The 16,947-nt window shown below is 40.1% G+C and overlaps 1 protein-coding gene across 1 annotated transcript; it reads left to right on the plus strand.

Annotated features, from left to right (window-relative positions):
• The first annotated feature begins 653 nt into the window (after positions 1 to 653).
• Positions 654 to 14,994, plus strand: LOC119013243 (homeobox protein Dlx4a-like). Its single transcript, XM_037087570.1, has 3 exons — positions 654 to 1,609; positions 4,966 to 5,162; positions 13,377 to 14,994. The coding sequence occupies exons 1-3, from the start codon at positions 1,282 to 1,284 to the stop codon at positions 13,617 to 13,619; spliced, it is 768 nt and encodes a 255-aa protein (XP_036943465.1). The 5' UTR covers positions 654 to 1,281; the 3' UTR covers positions 13,620 to 14,994.
• The last annotated feature ends 1,953 nt before the right edge of the window (positions 14,995 to 16,947 follow it).

Below are 16,947 nucleotides of genomic sequence, written 5' to 3' on the forward strand. Positions count from 1 at the left end.
TCATTTATTTTCTTTTGGCAGGCGGGAAGAATTTCATTTAGGAAAAAAGCCGGTGGGTTTCATGAGTCAACCTGCTGCCGTCCCCCCCTTTTTTTTTTTTTTTTAAATGAAATAAGGCGCGGCGTTAACGGAGAGTGACTTTTAAATTGGAATTCTTCAAGTCTGTCTGTCTGTCTGTCTGTCTGTAGACACGATGGTCATTTTCTTTTGTTTAATTTCACGCGAGAAACGAGATACTGTAATCTCAAGTTGCGTCCATGCGGATTTATTATTAGCTGTTTGATTATTTTTGCATTGTGTTGAAAGGACCGAGTGAATCAAAGGCCGCATGCACTCATTTACCTTCTCATGAATACACGACAGATGAGATCAAAATCCCTCCTCACCTGTATCAACTCATCGTCACAAGAAGCCAAACGATTCAGCAGCTATTGTGACTTATTTGTTTGTGGACTGAGTCGTTCATTTCGCTCGCTGAATTAATTTGAATAAAGGGGTGACCTTGAATTGTATCCCAGCGAGGCGTTTTGCAGATATTTAAACCAGAGTTTCACACTTGCGGAATCATATTTTAATGATCAGAAACGGCTCCTGGTGTCGCGTGAAGGCCTCTCTGCCCGACCGAGCCGGGAGCGGCCCGTGCTGATTGTGATTTGTGTGACACGGTGGAGCGCCGCAGCCAATGAGCGCGCCGTGTGTGCCAAGTGGAGGCAGAGAATGGTGCGCGCGGACGCAGAGTGCGCTCCGGAGAGGAGGAACACAGTCAGTCCACACATGTGTGCTGCCAGGCGCTTCTTCACACAACGGGAACGAAGGAGAGCCGCGCTGGTTACCGTGGACGGAGAGAAGGAGGAAAATAACCCGATGTGAAGGATATTAAATCACTCTCGCGGCCGCCATTTGTCGGGAGCTCCCGCTTTGTTTTCTTCCTCTTTTTGTTTTGTTTTTCCTCCAAGCGCCGCGCGGTGGCCTCACGTGCGCCCTGTGTTCGTCAATGGTTTTAACCGCCGAGCGTCACGTTTCTGGACCCCGCAGCCGGGATGTAACGAGGGGCAAAGCCTCATAAACCCGCCTCACTGTCGCCTTCTCGTTCAAGAGGAATATAGTGAGCTGTATCGAGGGTGAACTGAACGGCTGCTGTCGGTTTATGGAAAGCGAGAAACTTCTCTGAGAGTCTCCAGACTTTGTTAACATTGATGGTGGGTTGTCTTATGATGACCCCCGCCCGGAGGTCATAGCCGACTCTTCTTGTTTCCCACCGCATCACTGCCCCTCACCCCAATGATGACTATGAGCTCTATATCGGACACTTTGGTCCCGCCTGATCCGTCCAAATCGGCGTTTTTGGAGTTTGGCGGCCACGGCTACCCCGGACACCAGCAGCCCTCCCCCGGCCTGTCCCACAACCATTACCCGGTCCACGGTCTGCACGCCGTCGGGCCGTCCCAGCACGACGGGCCCTTCTCCTCCGGCGCATCCTCGTACGGTCGCCCACTGGGTTACCCGTCCTATCACAGCCCGGTTAGCGCGCACCACCCCGGAGCCTACCTCCCCTACCAGCACGGCGGTCACGGCGGCGCGCTGGGACACACCAGACTGGAGGATGCAGGTAGGGTTACCTAAAGAATATGAACGTGAACACTTTTTTTTTTTTTTTTTTTTTTTTAAATAAATAAATCACAGTTTGCTGTTGTCATAAACACGGCCCTAGATACTGGCCATGTGACATCGGTCATTAATTTCAGCCGCTTTTTTAATTCGTTGTCGAAACGTGCCAGAGACAGCACGCCAGCAGCAGCTTCAGTCTCACACACTCCTGGGTTATTTTGATTTTCACATGGTGCTACAAAATATGTTGTTTCGTTCATGAAGCTGTGTGTCCTCCCGAATAAAGACCGAGGGTCAAAATGATGCTGAGCGCGCCATCACAGTGGACATTAAACGCAACACCAGTCTCTTGGGGGGGGGAGAAAAGAAGAATTTATTCTTCACAGATGTCTCATTCCGCCCCGTTAAAATACTTGAAGCGGGTCTACATTGTATTAGAAACACGAAAATAAGTCAGAGCGGAGGACAATAATTGGATCCACACACACAGGTCGGCCGCAGTCATGTTCAGTGTGCTTTGGGGTTGGACGGGAGATGAGTTTCAGGCCTGCACACACTGTGCGCCTCCCCACAAGAAGCAGCCGGCCCCGGCCCTGTGGTGTCCCGCAGCGGCCCAAACCCAAAGCCTCAGAACTGAGCCCATCATCTCCGACTGACATCCACTGTGTGTGTGTGTGTGTGTGTGTGTGTGTGTGTGTGTGTGTGTGTGTGTGTGTGTGTGTGTGTGCTGCCTGCTGCCCGCACACACACACACACATACACACACACACACACACATTCACAGGCCTGCGATAACGCTGCTAATAATGACCATAATAACGATAACCACAGCCAAACACTGTGATACTGGTAATAACAAAACGGTCATCGAACCAACAGTGTTTCCTGTGTAAACATTTAACCGTATAGAATAACATGAGATTCATTTGGCCGCACAGTTCAAATAAATATTCCACATTACTTTTAAATACAATAATTTTCGTCGTTGTTATTGTAATCCAATTTATAAAAGCTTTACCGACAAGGCTTGGAACTTGAAATTTACACGAATGAGAGCGGTTACATTTGTTTGAACGTACCGTGTGTTTAAAACAAGTCACATTTGTTCAGTACAATACGCCACTAAAAAACATCTAATTCCCCAGTTTAATTTAATGACATCGAGAGCACCAGTCCTGTTTACACTGACAGCAACTACAATACAAGATGTTAAATACATTATTCTCATTTTAAAAAATCTCAGATGTTTGGTGGTGAAGAAGAGCAATCACACAACAATTTTGTCAGTCATATATGTTTAATTAATTGTTCATTAGTTATATGGAGACTGACCATTTATAGACACAAATAATATATTTTTCTTTCTTTCTTTCTTTTTTTCTTTCTTTCTTTCTTTCTTTTCCTTTTTTTCTATTCTCTTCTCGAAGGCCTACCTACCATTCTCAGAACAATCTTGGGTATAAATTCACTTCTCATCTCGGGCATTTAATACACAAATTAATAAATGACAAAAAATGTGCAGCTCTTTAGTGATGGTTATAAAGATAAGGAATCAAAGTAACGCACAGAATAATGACATACTGTAATATACTGTAGACGATTCAATTCTAAATCTGTACATCATTGTAAATGTTGAAAAAAAAACTCAGCGCAATTCCGTTTCGGTGACTTCGAGGAGTGTGTTTTTGTGTGGTCTATCTGCGGACAGAAATCAGATGAAGAGGTGAAACTGCCACATCAGCACTGTCTTTTTCACCTCTACATGATATAGTATTAGCAGAAATCAAGCCTCCTCAGATGAATACACTGACTCCACAAGCACACTTGGCATTGTTTTGTCACCATTATACTTAGTGACATTTACTAATCCTATGAGAGGTGCCCATAAACTAATCTTGAACCGATGTCATATTGCCAGTGACTGCCAGCTGTCTGACACGGTTAAACACAGCAGATTATTTCTTTGTGTCTTTGAATGGCGGTGGGACTTTAACAATACATCCCCCTAAATATGTTGTATGTATTTCTCTAATTTGAGTTTTTTTTATTATTGTTATTATTATTTATTTTTGACAAGAGGTCACTCAGAGAGTTCAACCCCTCAAGCGTCCAATTGACCCAAAAGCCAAGTCGGATAACATACAGTACATTCGTTTTTGTCTTTGTTTGACATTTTGGAAATGAATGTGTTCACACATAGAGTCCACATTACATGTAGAGATGACATATTTGCATATTTGGTTAGATTAACACTTCAAGTTACGTGTTACCACCTCAATATTATTCTGCATGTGGAGTAATGTTAGACCCGTTGGAGAAAAGGCAGGAATAAAACAACAGGTCATTTGACAAGTCTTTTATTATTATTATTATTATATTCACATCTGCAAATTAAAGCTAATGTCAACAAATCTTGGAGGTTAAAACCTCGCTGCGCAAGTTATACATGTAAGTTCCCGTTTTCTTACAGTGCTGATGTGTTTGAGTGCGGCGGTGCTCAGTTACAGAATGGGAACATCTTGTGGGGCCTTGGCTTGTCCGCAGCTGTTCTCTCCTGCCACAGCAGGCTATAAGATCATGTCATAACACAGATCAGTGTGAGCGCACACACACTGTCGTATAGCTTTCTTTAAAAAAAAAAAAAAAGGAAGAAGAAGGGGAAAAAAAGAAGGACAAAGGGGATTTATCTTTTTTTACCTGCATCTTTTGACAGCCATTCTACTTAATTTACAGCATTCTCAACGTACTGTAGGTTACATTACTGAAGTGCTGTGAAGTGGTTGCAGTCTTACATCAACCGCAGCGTGTTCTCAGAAAATTGTAATGATAGTCTGTCACGAAATATTTCAAAAAGGAATTGCTTTTAAAATATAATTTAAAAAAACTTTCTAGTCTTTTAAATCATATGTAAAATTGCCTGTGAATATAGGAAAGGATTCCTTCATTTCAGTTTAAACGTTTAAATCTACGTAATACTGACATTCTTTTTTCTTCATCATTTATGGGGAATAGACATTTGGATTTGTCAGGAAAAAAACACATTGTTTTTTTTTTTTTGTTGTTGTTGTTTGTTTGTTTTTTTTAAATTTGACAGACCTGAAAAGATCTTTCAGGTAAAAACTACCATATATATCAAGAAGCAGGATTGTAGTGGTTTTCTTGTGAGAATCTCTATTTTTCTCAGCGTCCTTGAGGCTTCAGTGTGTTATTAATGGACAATGCGAGATGAAACATCGCGACTGACCTTGTGATCTTTCCAGGAAGGCGAAAAATTCTGTCCCTACAGAAATCCCCCTGTTGATATTTATCTTTGTAAAATGATGCTCTCCTCCTCCTCCTGTTCCCCGTCTCCTGCAGAACACGAGAAGCCCACAGCGGTGATCGAGAACGGAGAGGTGAGGCTCAATGGGAAGGGGAAGAAGATCAGGAAGCCTCGGACCATTTACTCCAGCCTGCAACTCCAGGCGCTTAACCAGCGCTTCCAGCAGACCCAGTACCTCGCCCTGCCCGAGAGGGCTGACCTGGCAGCCAAACTGGGCTTAACGCAGACCCAGGTACTGTGATGGATGACACACGCACACACACACATACACACACACACACACACAGAAACAGACACACAGAAACAGACACAAATTAAACCAACATGGGCATGAATATTTTATACAACTGTGAGGAATTACTATATATATGTTATATTTATATCATTATATCTTTATACAAAGTTTATATGACACACTGTGAAGGAGTCGCCTGAATAATCACTGGAATTCATGACCAGAACATAGATATGAACCTAACAGACAAACACGTTGTTTTTTAATTATGGTAAATACAGACAGACGTCTGATTTATTCTAGAATCTGTATCTCTCAGTGATTAAGTCGGACTGTAACTATGGAAATGCATTTATGAATAAATTGCGTGTAGCCCATGGCGAAAGGGTAACGATGTCAGTATAAAACAGGCACTGGTGCATTTTTGTTAACTCGTGTCACCTCACGTTCCTCTTTGTGTCATTACATACTAATATGTATCCATGTCATGTGAGGTGTAGTCACCAATTGTTTGTCATGAAATCATAGCACACACACACAAAAAAACGACGCCAAGAAGAGAATAAAACAAAGAGGCCTGCGTGTGTGGAAGTGTGCATGTGTCAGGTCTAACAGTGGTCATACATTTGAGATTTGTTTTGTTTTGTCTGTTTTTTCTCTCAGAACACACACACACACACACACACACACACACACACACAGTCACGAGCAAAAGCCTAATGGCAGCCATTTTGTCTGTTACATGAAGCCAGTGAACCATCGGATGCTGTCACATTTGAACAATTTATGTTTTTAGCCTCTTGTTAAATGTATACATATATGTATGAAATTGATGTAGTTTTTGTGAGACACTTTGGGATTCTATTTTATTTGTCAGACTCTAATTAAAGCTCTGATATTTGCAACTCTAAATGGTCTGGGAACATTCCCCTGATATAACAGGACAGATCTTGATATTGCATTTTGTGTCTTTTGCAGGCGTCTTACCGTCTGCAAATTATTTTATACACTCTTTCCCTTTTTGAATGACAAAACAAGACCCAAGAAAGGGTTCTAGCCTGCGAGGGGACTGTTTCATTACTCTGATGATTCAGGTTGTTTTTTAGACGGCCAAAGCTGTCATTATCCTGCTGTGCTTACCATTTGTTTGATTCATACAGTAGTTCATGTTCTGTACTACTCAACAAAAGCAAAGAGCAGTAAATACAGAGGGCCCAAAGTAGAGAAAATGTTGTATCAGGTTTTTCAGGATGGAAAACCATGGTTTCACAGAAATTATACATCTCTATGACACCATAAATTTTAAAAAGGTCAGATTCATCCTTATATTTGACCAAACCTGTCAACACACCCTCATACCAAAACAAGTGAATGGCTCAATTGCCAATGTTAAAGCCCTATGAAGTTCATATTTCTTTTTTTCCAAATATCATTTTTTCTGTTAATTTATTTCTGAATTCTGTTTTTTTTTTCACTTTTAACAGTAAGTTTATCAGCAGAAGGTGTTAAATGGGATATTCGCGCTTTTGGACAAGGGGCTGTCCAACTTGACACAAACAGCCGCAAAGCCCTGAATGAATCCTCGTCTGGAGTCTACTGATGGGCTTGCAGCAGTACTGGTTGTTTAACCGTGTTCTTCACATGGGCTTTACATAGTTCATGGTCATTGCATGTATTTTTACAGGTCCAGTCAACAGCAAATTGACACAAATTTGTTTATTGCCTAAGTCAAAATAGTCATTTGTTTTTCTCTGCTCTGAATTTAGTGATGGGTTTAGAATTTGGTAGTTTATTAGAGGACTTGTCTCAGACGGCCGCCTCATCATTGCTGGTCCCCGAGAGAGGTCCCCTGACAAAACGTTCAAATTTCTCCCTAAAATGTGAATGTATGTGAAATTATAGCAAATTCTGCAACTTCAGCATTTTACAGTTGATTCCATTTCCATTGCCCACACCGCGGTTCCGTCCATGTTTCCTCTTTACAGAAATCAAAGGGCCTACATTGACTACTGAAACAACATGTGTATCACCATTCCCGAACTGACATTGTTGCAGCGCACCAGGGGCCATGATACCATCACAGCCTAAGTTCAGTTACTCAGGTTCTTCTTGGCTAGGTTTAGGAAAACAGTTTTGTTTGGGTTTAAAGAGGCACATTTCTCATGTAACTTAACTTACATACATATGTTACATACTTAAGTGACATTGTGTATATGGCATGAGTTAAAAACATTCTGGAGTTAATTAACTCACCCTTAAGTTTTGGTTTCCGACTGGACACAAACAGCAGTTTGCTTGGTTAAAGTCAAGTGTTTGACCTAACTGCCCACCCCGTTGTCCCCCTATACTACTCTCACTCAGTGACCTGACTTCCTCCTTTGCTGCTGTAATAATTACTACAGCCACTAGAGGTCACTGCCTAAGAAGAAACATAAATATGGTTAGTAGAAAGATGCTCTCCCAGTTGATCAGTACAGTCAGGTTTCAATGTGGGTGGGCTATCGAACAGATATGATACATTTAGCAGCTTTGTGCCAGAAAATAACTGTTTTTGTGACGTTATACTACAGCCTTATAAAAGAAACCTTACACATGTCAAAAATGTGAAAAGAAAAGTGCCAATTGATTGCATTGTTTGGGATAAACGCATTTGAGATATGATACCTGCATGCATGTGTGTGTGCGGGTCTGTGTGTGCTGAGTATACATAAGCAGCTGATGTCATCAGATACACTCTTCTAATCCTGTATGAAATAACTACCACAGCCATGTTTACACTGGGAGTAAGAGATGATCTATTCGTTTGCCTGTGTCTTTTGTAGTGGCAAAGTGGTTTTGAAATGTGGTCTGCTGAAAGTCAGACTCATATGCACGATTACCAAATAACCCCCTTTTTTTCAACCGTTCTCTCTCAGTCCTCTTTGAGGTGTTTTGGATCAGAGAAAGTGGGCTTTAACTGATTGTATTACAGTCTTTACAGTATGTCATCGTTGGGTTGATACTGTAGTGCAATTAAAGGATATCTCTGGCTATAGTTTGGGGAGTGCAGACATTTTTGTGGGCTCGGGATAATAAAGAATGTACTTGCATTTTTTTAAGCAGCTGATTCTTTCTTGTGAGTATTTTAGTTAGTTAGTTAATGCCCCAAATTCAGTTTATTTTTGATAAACAGGTCAGTGGCAAAGTGAGACCCCTCTAGAAAGAGCAACACTGCAAAGGGTTCCCCACAGTTTGCCTTCTGAGAAGTGTTTTGGTTTAACGTCATGACGCCATTGTGAATTACACATTACTTTAACTTCTTAATGCAAAACTTAGTCTTGGATGTCTACCATCAGCGTCACTGCTCCCAACAAAGTAATAGTCCACAACGTAACACCTTGACTTTTGCACAGATGAAACAAATACAATAGAATATGTTAATTGTTAACAATATCTGACTTACCTGCAACCCAAGTGCTGCAATCTCAGAAATGCTGCAACATCATTCAAAATAAGTCTAACTAGTGCAAAATTAAACCAGGAAGTCAAGGTGCATTGCTGCGTTGATTCTGTCAAGGAATGCATTACACGACAGCAACCCATTAATTCCTATGAAAGTTCCTCAAAAGGGTTTTACCTCTACACACAACGACATCGAGACAATAAATGTTGGCAATACATTCTGCAAGCCATGGATATGTTGACACTTCACATTTCTTTATGCTACAACTTCATGTTTTTGTACTTGTTTCTTGTGACGACCCTGTGCTTATGGACTGCTTAGGTTTAGGCACAAAAACCATTTGGTTAGGGTTAGGAAAAAGAAATGTTTTGGCTGAAATTACCAAGTGGTTGCCACAATCACAGATGAAGATTGACTTCCTATAAGTTCACACCAACGCTGCTGGAAAAAGTCATTTACAGATGTTAAAGCACAGTCACAGTTGAACTGCAGTCACTGGCTAATAACTCCACCACATTATGTACAAACGTCAATATGGTAGGGAGCCTATTACGCATACAAATGTGAACCTATCAGTGGTTTGCAGAAACATTACCTGCCAATGTTTTTTTCTGACTGGGGTGTTACACAGCCCTTCCGTTTCTTAGAAATGAATCTGACTAACTCTGATTGTCTGACCACCTGTGTTTGTTCCCCTACTGCAAATGTTAGCAGTGTCATACCTTACCACTAACCATTTAATGTGCCGTATGAAGATAACATCATCTGGGGTTATGTAATATCTCCCTGGTGATAGGGTCAGTGCTGTGGCCTAACCTGTAGTATCTAAGTGTAAGTCCAGGGTAAATCCATGGATGGATGGATGCTGTAAAAATGAACATTTGGGTAAAAAGAAACACAGTATTCTGTCATTCAAAGTATAGCGGCACTGTTGTTTTTTGCAAGCTTGTCTGCTCTCCTTTGGCCAAAGAGCTTGTATTGAAACACGCAGTTGTGTTGCTCTCAGTCAGCTCTAATGAGCCTGGTGTGCATATGTTACAGTACAAGCACATACAGTGTGTAATGCGCACATACACACATTCCTCACATGCATGGATGCAGTTTAGTCCCGACACACACACACACACACACATATACACCCATGTATCTACTGAAACATATGTAGCTTGTGTGGATTTTGATACACATATACAGATGGAAACATAAACACACACTTGAAGATAGTGATCATACACCATATCTCTGTCCTGCCTTCATGCCATTAGGCCGGCAGCCAACCACTGACCACTTTCCATCTGAATCACTAATGTTCCCAGACGCAGCTGAGAAATGGCACGTAGCAGTTTTTCCTTCAAACTCTAACTCTCTCTCTCTCACACACACGCCTGCACGCACACACAAAAACTGCCCGTACAGCTTAAACCACCCACCAAATAGAATAGAAGTGGATGGAAGTTTCAAGAAAATGGCAGACACGGACTGCAAGTTATATCATATTCACACACTCACTGTACACACACACACACACACACACACTCAGTGGCACCTGGCCTGCCTCTCAGCCACCCTCCTCCGCTAATGTCGGTGTCATTAGTCGCGCTCTCAGGGAAGCTGTCAGCTCCATGTTGCTGCTGGAATATGAAACCAATAATTACAGCAGAAATCCTCTCACTGAGGCTGCATTAACTTAACGTGCTGTTGATTGACTCCTGGGCTCATAAGCGCCGTCCCGCATACTCACTTTAGGTTTTTTTATCCGTGAGCAGCTACCTCTGTTTAGCACTCCAGGTAATTTTTATACAGCAGGCACTGCTGCTTGGTGGCTATAATTTTTAATTACATTAGAACATCGTAAAGAGTAGTTTAAAATAAGCGTGCCTGTAACAACTAGAAGGAAACTTAGTTCTTGATATTACAGATACGATCTTTTTAAAATATTTGTAGATTATTAGAATTTAAATAAATAATTATATACTCAGAACCGGCGAGCTTGCAGTGAGATTTTGAAGTTGATTTCTTAATAACAGCATTGCGTGCTATAATTATCATGGCATTGCACATTTATGGAGTGATACTTTAATTTTATGTATTTGCCACCATACATACTACTTCTAACAGGCTGTTATTGACGTCAGCAGATACACTGGAACAATAGAGATCAAATTAAATGTCAAATTTCACTCTGCATGACTTCTTGGCTGTTGGAGTTGAAAGCTGTGTGTAAAAAGCCGGGTGCCTTTTTGATTATTGGGCAACGGGATAATTTTTTCCACATATTCAGTTAGACCAGCCTGAAATTAGATTTTTTATAGAATCCAATATCTCTCATAAACCACTTCAACCATCTTCATAAATACCTATAAAATCCCAGGGTAATAATTCCCAGGACTGTCAGTTGAGAGGAGAAAACCATTTTAGCGCCAAGAGTGTTTTATCTTCCTTTCTTTTCAGTTTTATCCCTCTCTCCTCTGTTGCCAGCCAGAACTTTTTTTCTCCACGCAGCACAACTCCTATGGGCGTTCGCTTTTTCGTTCGCGGCGCAGTTAAAACCTGTTTGAGACAAAAGTATCCTTCAATGATTGTGTGTAATTATTTATGATTCATGTGTTCCCGCTAAGCTGACAGGTTGCCCGTGAGGCAAATTCGTGTAATTTGATGCTCAATTTGCAAGCATGCTGGAAATAGAGACCATGCCAGTTATATCAACAACAACACAACTCAGTTGTCTCTAACCACTGGAAAAAGGTTTAAGGACAAATCAGTTCAATATTTTCAGATATTCTAGTAAAAAAAATGTCATATCATATTCACATGTAGTTTATCTGGACAGTATTACTTCAGATTAAGTAGACGCATCACTGTTGAACCCACTGAATTATATCCCGCAAGTTTTATATCTTACATCTTTTTTTTTTTTTTTTTTTTTCTGTACCCGGTTATAAACCTACAGGGACGAACCACGTCTCAGTAGAAAACACTTTGTGTTGCAATAATCTTAGCATACTGACTGTGGTGGTAGTTTTAGCTCCTTTGGTACCACAATAATGTTACTGGCCTAACATTATGTGGGAGTCAATGAGTGCAGTTGTGTTGTGAAGGCACACCAACAATAATGGTTCCATCTGTTGCTGTTTGCTCTGTATCTTTTTACAATCACTTGTTCATCTGTCTGCTTTTATTGAACTGGAGGCTTCTTAATTGTATTCTCTCATGATATTGGTAGAATGTGTCTCTGTGGGAGAATACGACCTCACAATAACTTTATAAAAAAAATATTTTAATCATTTTGATATTCAGAATATTTGTTTAGGTTGCACTATTACACTATTAACTTCTCTTAAAACAAAAACATCTCCGTAATACTGCTAATTTCAGCTTTGGTATTTCATGGAAGCTGGGTTCACAGACTTGTTCATGAAAAAAAAAAAAACTATTCATGTGCTGGTTTTAACTTGAGAAAACGCAGTTACAATAAGTAAATGCTTTAAAAATATCAAGAGGATTCTAGCTGAGAGCCAACATTAATGCCCTATGATTGGCTTTACACATGAAAAACTGGACTGAGTGAAAGCAACACTACATTTGCATGCTGTAGGGCACTTGATAATGGTACATTTGTGTTAACTTACCTTTTTACAAATGTCTGCCTGTTGGCCTGAATGTAAGTTTGCACAAGCAGTTTTGTTCCTGCTTTTTGTCCATTTTTTGTATAATTGTGAAGGCTTTGTAGTCCATAAATCTGTCACATTTCCCTTTAAGAAGTGGTAATGTTAGATAGGACTTGGAAAACCAGTAATATTAACTAACGTTACTGACTGGGACTTATAACCAAGCCCCAAGGAAGTAGGTCAGTGTTTGAAGCCAATTTTCAAAGTGGCTGAACGGTGTAACTACTATACCCTGCCTTTATCCCCTAAGCTTACATTGAGAAAGAAGGTTCTGTAAAATGGTGGATACATTTTTTGGATTGTCGCAACCATGGCAAAATGTCTAATTTTACTGTCACAATTTTAGCCATTATGTCCAATAACATTTGGAAAGTCTACACACAACTAGATTATTATATCCTCATTCTACCCCAGTGCTAAACAGGGAGTTAGGCAGCTCAGTCAGCAGAAGCCTCTAATGCTCTACAATGTGGAAGCTATCTAGCTGTCAGACGCGAGCGTTCATAGGAATGAACAGGGTTTCGCCTTCAGGAATGTGTCCACTTGTTATAGGTCAAGACTTCAGAACCAGTAATATTAGCTAACATTACAGGCAGGGACTTAAAAAATTAACATCAGCTAATATTAATGGTTAAGCAATATTAGCTAGGGTTAATGGCTATTCAATGAGACATTAGATTGCATTATTATTAACTTTTATTAAGTTACTCTTTCTTGGCAGTAAAAGTATACTTAGTCATAGTCATAGTTTTTTGTTATTAGGTTACTTTTATTTTGTTTCGTCTTGTTTGAACAGGTTATTTTTTGTCAAAAGTTTCTATTGATGAAAACACATTCTCCTCCCTACACGACAAATCAATGATAGACCAGCATTAGCTGCACAGTTATATTTATTATACAATACATTCACTGATCCATAGCCTAAAAGTATGACACAGGTCATTAAAAGGGGCCTCCATGTTGTCTAAGGGAAGTAAACAATGACCATAATCAAAGGGCAGTTTACTTGTGTCCTGGGTTGAGGACCTGTACTGTATTTGTCTCCTTTACTACAGATTTCAATCTATTCTTTCAATTCTCTCCCTTTTACTTGTCCTGCAGGTGAAAATATGGTTCCAAAACAAACGATCTAAATACAAGAAGATCATGAAAAATGGGCCCTGTGGACCTGAAGGAGACCACCTCGCCCCTCCACCGCCATCCTCCTCTTCTCCGTGCTCCCTGTGGGACATCAGCATGGCTGCCAAAGGCGCGCCGGTGCACTCCGGAGGATACATGAACAATTTTGCTCACTGGTACCCCGGGCACCAGCAGGACTCCATGCCGAGGACTCAGATGATGTGACAGACATGAGGACGCAAGACTTCCAGGACAAATAAAGGATTTATACCAGCAAGCTGAGTGGAGCTGTCAGGGACATAGACATTGTTAAGAGTCTAAGCTGCTCTGGAGGCAAAAAGATAGTTGGCAGAGATCAATTGCAGTAAACAGATATGTGCCAAGTTACTATTGGCTGAAAAAAGCAGTACAGCTAAGATAACTAAGAAATCAATGGAAAGTGTTTGTTGAAATTTACTTTGCTCCCAGCATTCACCAAATACAGTATGTCATGAGGAAAGTGACCATAGCAACAGAGTAGGACCCGGCTACATGATAACATTGTTGCAACTATAGCAATATAAGTAAGCCCGGTAAGACTGCTATTGAACTTCCAACCAAAGTGATCAATTGATTAATTGAATGCATCAGTAGCCGGTGATCTGAAAGCTTAGCTTTTGGTTCCATGCAAAACTTAGCACTCGCTAGGTACGAGCGTCTGCATAGTTAGCCTAGCAGACCTTCCAAACACAAGTAAAGGTGCAGAGTCACAGAATCTGGCCAGATGTATCAGTATGCACCAGACCACCAAGAGTTCAGGCCAGTGGGCTACATAACTGTAAACTGGGTTTTTGTTTGTCTACTTTCATCATGGAAACCAGGTCAAAAACATTCTTCATTTGCAGCTAAAAAGCACACTAAAATATGTTTCTGAGAGCATTTCAGTCGAGAAATAGGCAATGCAGAAACAGAATCTTGATTCATATTTGATCATCACAGCATAGTTTGAAGATATGATCTAACTGTTCACGTCATACCGGATGGATTCATCTGCACAAAGTTTATCAAGCCATATCCATTATGTGCGACGTGACCAGATCTTCTGTTCTCCATAGAAAATGTAAAGGATCTCTACATCTGTCAACTGATCCAGTGTGTCTGTGCCTTAAGCTATGCTAGTCTACGGCTGTGTGAGCCTAGTTTAATTGATATCGCCGTGTTGGTGTTATTCCTGGAACATCATAATTGATGTTGTTTCAGGACCATCGTTGAAACTGACCAAGCATGCAGTTGTGATGTCATAGCTTTGCTACTCACTTGGATTGGTGTTCCTGGAACACCATAATGAATGTTGCTCCAACTCTGTCATTCCATCTTAGGTAAAAGTGATGGAAACTGCACCTGGGTCAAGCTGTTGTAACTGGGTGGGTGCAGGTACAGGTCTCACACTCAGTAGACATATTAGTATACTGTTTGCTTATTTTCAGTTTCTTTTAAGTTTTCTGTTCTGGTTTGGTTAGGTTTAGGGAATTATAATATTTGGTTATAGGTTGAGGAAAACATGGTTGAGCCTCTTACACAATGTAAAACACGTTATAAAGGATAACTGCTCCCATGTGCATCATTTTCATGTCTTTTCTCCTGAATCGCTAAGCAGCGACAATGCAAAAACATGTCATTGGTCAGTTTTCAGTGATGGTCCAGGGGTAACATTAGTCAAGATGTTCTAGTAAGAACAGAAACACAGCAAATGCTAGTTTACCATGTCCTGAGTTCCACAAAAAACAAAACTATGGGGTTAAATGATTTTATTTCTTGTCTGTTATTTCACTGCATTCACTATTTTCAATGTTTTTACTGTTTGTTTTCCCAGTTAGCTAAGTTGCAATTGTGTATATTTGACTTCACCTATAAAATGAGACTGTGTTACCTTTGCCGAATACCATCCTTGGCTACAAGTCACACTTGCAAGATATTTGGAAATACCAAGTTTCTTAACGTAAAATTATATAAATGATCATAAACTACCGGTCATCCCTGACTATCTAAGGCTTAGAGTGTGTACTGAACAGAGAACTTTTTTTTTCTCACTAAATACGTCATCATTTGTAATTGGAGGGATGTGTTCTGTCATTGTTCAAAAGTTAACATAGTCCCACTTTAACACAGACAGTTATTTGTCTCGAGGGGCTCTGCCTGCCAAGAATTGTTTGATAAAGCTACAACTCATAACTAATAGCAGTCCTGCATCTTTGTTTCTGGTTCTTCAGGGTTTTCTTCACAGTTGTTTTTTATGGAACTTTACTCTGTTGCTAATGTTAAAATACAGATCAAATTAAAGTAATAAAGAAAAGAAGAAAAGTTAGTGCGTTTTATGAATTCTGACAGGGTGTAACTAAAGGTTTGCATATAGAGTGCTGTGGGGATGGTGTATTTTTGTAGGCTAACCCAAAAGTTAGCATTGCTCTGGTTCCCTCAGAAAAAAGTCTATGGGCTATTTCAGCTGGATTTTGGATTAGTGCAGAAAATACAAAAGTTTGTAACTAAACAGTGAGTAGAAGTTTTTGAGGAGTTGCTCGCGAGACTAAATAATAATTTTTCGCACAAATAGGTCCTTAATGTCCCTGGCAACCTCTGCAGTCTCAATTAGCCACTTTTTTCAACCCACGTTTGTAAAAGACACAAACGCTTCATGACGTTCATGACCTTTTTCAGATATATATATATATATATATATATATATATATATATATATATATATATATATATATATATATATATATATATATATATATTAACTTCACTAGTTACAATTCAGTTGAGTACCTGTAAAGTGGTTTTGGAGTCTGGTGGAGAATGATGAGTTGTCAAACACAGCGATGCTACACAAGAGGGTTTGATTAATTGCAGGTCTTAGGACTGTGAACTTTACTTTTTTTTTATTATTATTATTATTATTATCTGCTGGATTTTTTTTTTAAATGTTCGTCCCAGCTGTTTGTTCTTTTTTGTTTTTTTGCTCCCCTTTTGAGACCGTCCTAAACTCCTCATGACTGGAATTTCTTCAAATACTGAATTAATATTTTGCCAGTGATATATTGGCTCTGGATCAGGTTGCACTATGTTATTTGAAATAAATCAAACCCATTGATCATTGATTTTGTTTATTCACCTTACATTCAACAGTGGTCAAAATTTGTTTTTGTACTTTTAACAGGTAATATCAAATTCAGGCCTCAGTGTAAAATAGCATATTCCTTGTCAGTGTGCCCCAGTGGCCTGGAGCCATTTTCTCTTAGGTCATAAATCAGAAGGAGCAGGTCACGTCTTTGGCCCCGCAAACATCTGGAAAAGCAAAAAGAGTCGTCAAACATCATCAATGATTTTATAAAATGACCACGTCAATTATAGGTAATTTAGGACACAGCTTGTTAAATAAAGCTTTCACTCCAACGTTGTAATTATGTGTAATTGTCAGTCAAGGGAATATCCTTCTGCCTCCGGGCCTAAAGGCAAAGGCTAGGAAGTAGTGGATTACATCAAACTGGATTACTGGGGGCTAATCCTTTCACAA

This window comes from Acanthopagrus latus, chromosome 23 (assembly GCF_904848185.1).
Source record: "Acanthopagrus latus isolate v.2019 chromosome 23, fAcaLat1.1, whole genome shotgun sequence".
Classification (NCBI taxonomy): Eukaryota; Metazoa; Chordata; class Actinopteri; order Spariformes; family Sparidae; genus Acanthopagrus; species Acanthopagrus latus.

What these genes read in the sequence shown, in the direction of transcription:
- LOC119013243 (XM_037087570.1), top strand. Translation starts at nt 1,282, where the DNA reads ATGATGACTATGAGCTCTATATCGGACACTTTGGTCCCGCCTGATCCG. An exon ending in CACCAGACTGGAGGATGCAG is followed by an intron (nt 1,610 to 4,965) that starts GTAGGGTTACCT and finishes CGTCTCCTGCAG; the next exon opens with AACACGAGAAGCCCACAGCG. An exon ending in TGGGCTTAACGCAGACCCAG is followed by an intron (nt 5,163 to 13,376) that starts GTACTGTGATGG and finishes CTTGTCCTGCAG; the next exon opens with GTGAAAATATGGTTCCAAAA.